This window comes from Phytophthora parasitica, assembly GCF_000247585.1.
Source record: "Phytophthora parasitica INRA-310 unplaced genomic scaffold supercont2.15, whole genome shotgun sequence".
Lineage (NCBI taxonomy): Eukaryota > Oomycota > Peronosporomycetes > Peronosporales > Peronosporaceae > Phytophthora > Phytophthora nicotianae.
In genome coordinates, this window is record NW_008649001.1 from 489,245 (window position 1) to 490,846 (window position 1,602).

General features: G+C 52.2%; 1 protein-coding gene across 1 annotated transcript; it reads right to left on the reverse strand.

Moving 5' to 3' along the window:
* Positions 1–36: 36 nt before the first annotated feature.
* PPTG_08147 (hypothetical protein) lies at positions 37–1,306 on the reverse strand (the record flags this gene model as incomplete). The annotated part of the gene is made up of 2 exons (XM_008903081.1): positions 37–50; positions 151–1,306. The coding sequence occupies 2 exons, from the start codon at positions 1,304–1,306 to the stop codon at positions 37–39; spliced, it is 1,170 nt and encodes a 389-aa protein (XP_008901329.1).
* Positions 1,307–1,602: the final 296 nt, after the last annotated feature.

A 1,602-nucleotide genomic window follows, 5' to 3' on the forward strand; every position in this document is an offset into this window, starting at 1 on the left:
CACGCTGTCGACCACCGAGGAGCCACAACTGTCGCTCTAATGCCTCCTTACTGCTGTGGGCTTCATGTAACTCATCTCCTTGCTGTTGGCATTGTCGCTGCAAATCGTTCAATTGTGCTTCCATCGCCTGCGTCTTCGCTTCGAGTGCACGGTTCACTTCTTGCAACTTGAAAAGCGCGCCACTCTCCACACTAGGCTTCACAGCACCCATCTGCACTTGGCTTACACGAGCACCAAACTGCAAAGAGCACGTCGTCTCCTCCACGTCTGCTGTATTGGGACTCAACTGCAGCATCAACAGTGTTTTCGCTTGTCCAGACAGCATGTCTCGTAGCATGTATGTGAGCTTAGAATTCCGGTACGGTGTGTGCTTCGCCTTGTGCTGCAGCGCGTAAACTACGTCTCCAAGCGCTGCCAGGGACTTGTTAATGTGCTGCGTCTCCCGTAAGCGTTCGCCTTCCACTTGACTCCGAGAAATACGCTCCGAACCAGCCAAATCAACCAAACACAACGTACTCATGCGCACCTCGCGAGTCTCGCGATGCTGGCTCTCAAGGTGCAAGAACACAAGCGCATGGGAGCGACTACTCTCCAGATTCATCTTGGTAGCTGCAATATTCCTGTTGGCGTTTCCGTCACGCATTACAGCATCCACTTGTGCGTAGCCATTCACCTCACGAGCTGTAATATCCGTCTCACATTTGGCCACAGCGTTCTTGCCACTTCCAGTGCTACCTTCGTGCAATAAATCCAGGATCTGGTCGTTGTAAATTTCCACCATACTCACACGCAATGAATCCACATACGTCATTTGTCGCTTCTTCACCATGGCAAAGACGTGCTGTAGTGCCCTAGGGATCATTCCAGCATTGGCATGTACTGTAAGGCCGTTGGCCCGGTGCTCCAGCGGGCCTTGCTCATTGCCCACCATCGTGTGAGTCTTACCGGATCCTGTCTGTCCGTACGCCATTATACAAGTATTGTATCCATCCGTAAACGACGAAATCAAAGGGTCAACCTGTGTATACACCTCTGCTTGAGTGCTGTGAGGCCCAAACACCTGATCAAACGCAAACTCCTTGCCAGAACTCGCCACCAGCAGATTATTCGGTCGTGGCATGATCAACGCCGGCGTCTGCACGTCCTCCTCACTCTCCTTGCCCGGTCTTAAGCGACAGAACACTCGGATTCGACCAGATAACTCGTAGTATTTCTCCGCCATGACTTCCCTCTCCCTCTTCTCGCCTAAATAGCTCTGCTGCAGCACTTTTTCCCGTCTATTCACGTCCTCTACCAGCATAGCCATAGCGTCCTCCACGGTTAACGCTGTTTCATCTCGGTCGTCCTTCACCTGGCTCTTCAACGCTTTAAGCTCCTGCTTCAACGCCCTCAACTCTTGAGCAGCATTCACGGCCACATTCTTCCACTTGGCTACATCGCTTCCCAGGTGCAAGGTTTGGTACCGCAAGAGCTCGTTCTCCTGGAATAGCTCCTCGATATCAACTGCCTGCTGTTCTGCCTGTTCCAGTTGCACTCGCAGCGCTGTATTCTCCTCTGTGAGATTAATCTGGAGAGCTTTGGCGCCTTTTAACTTGGTGTGCA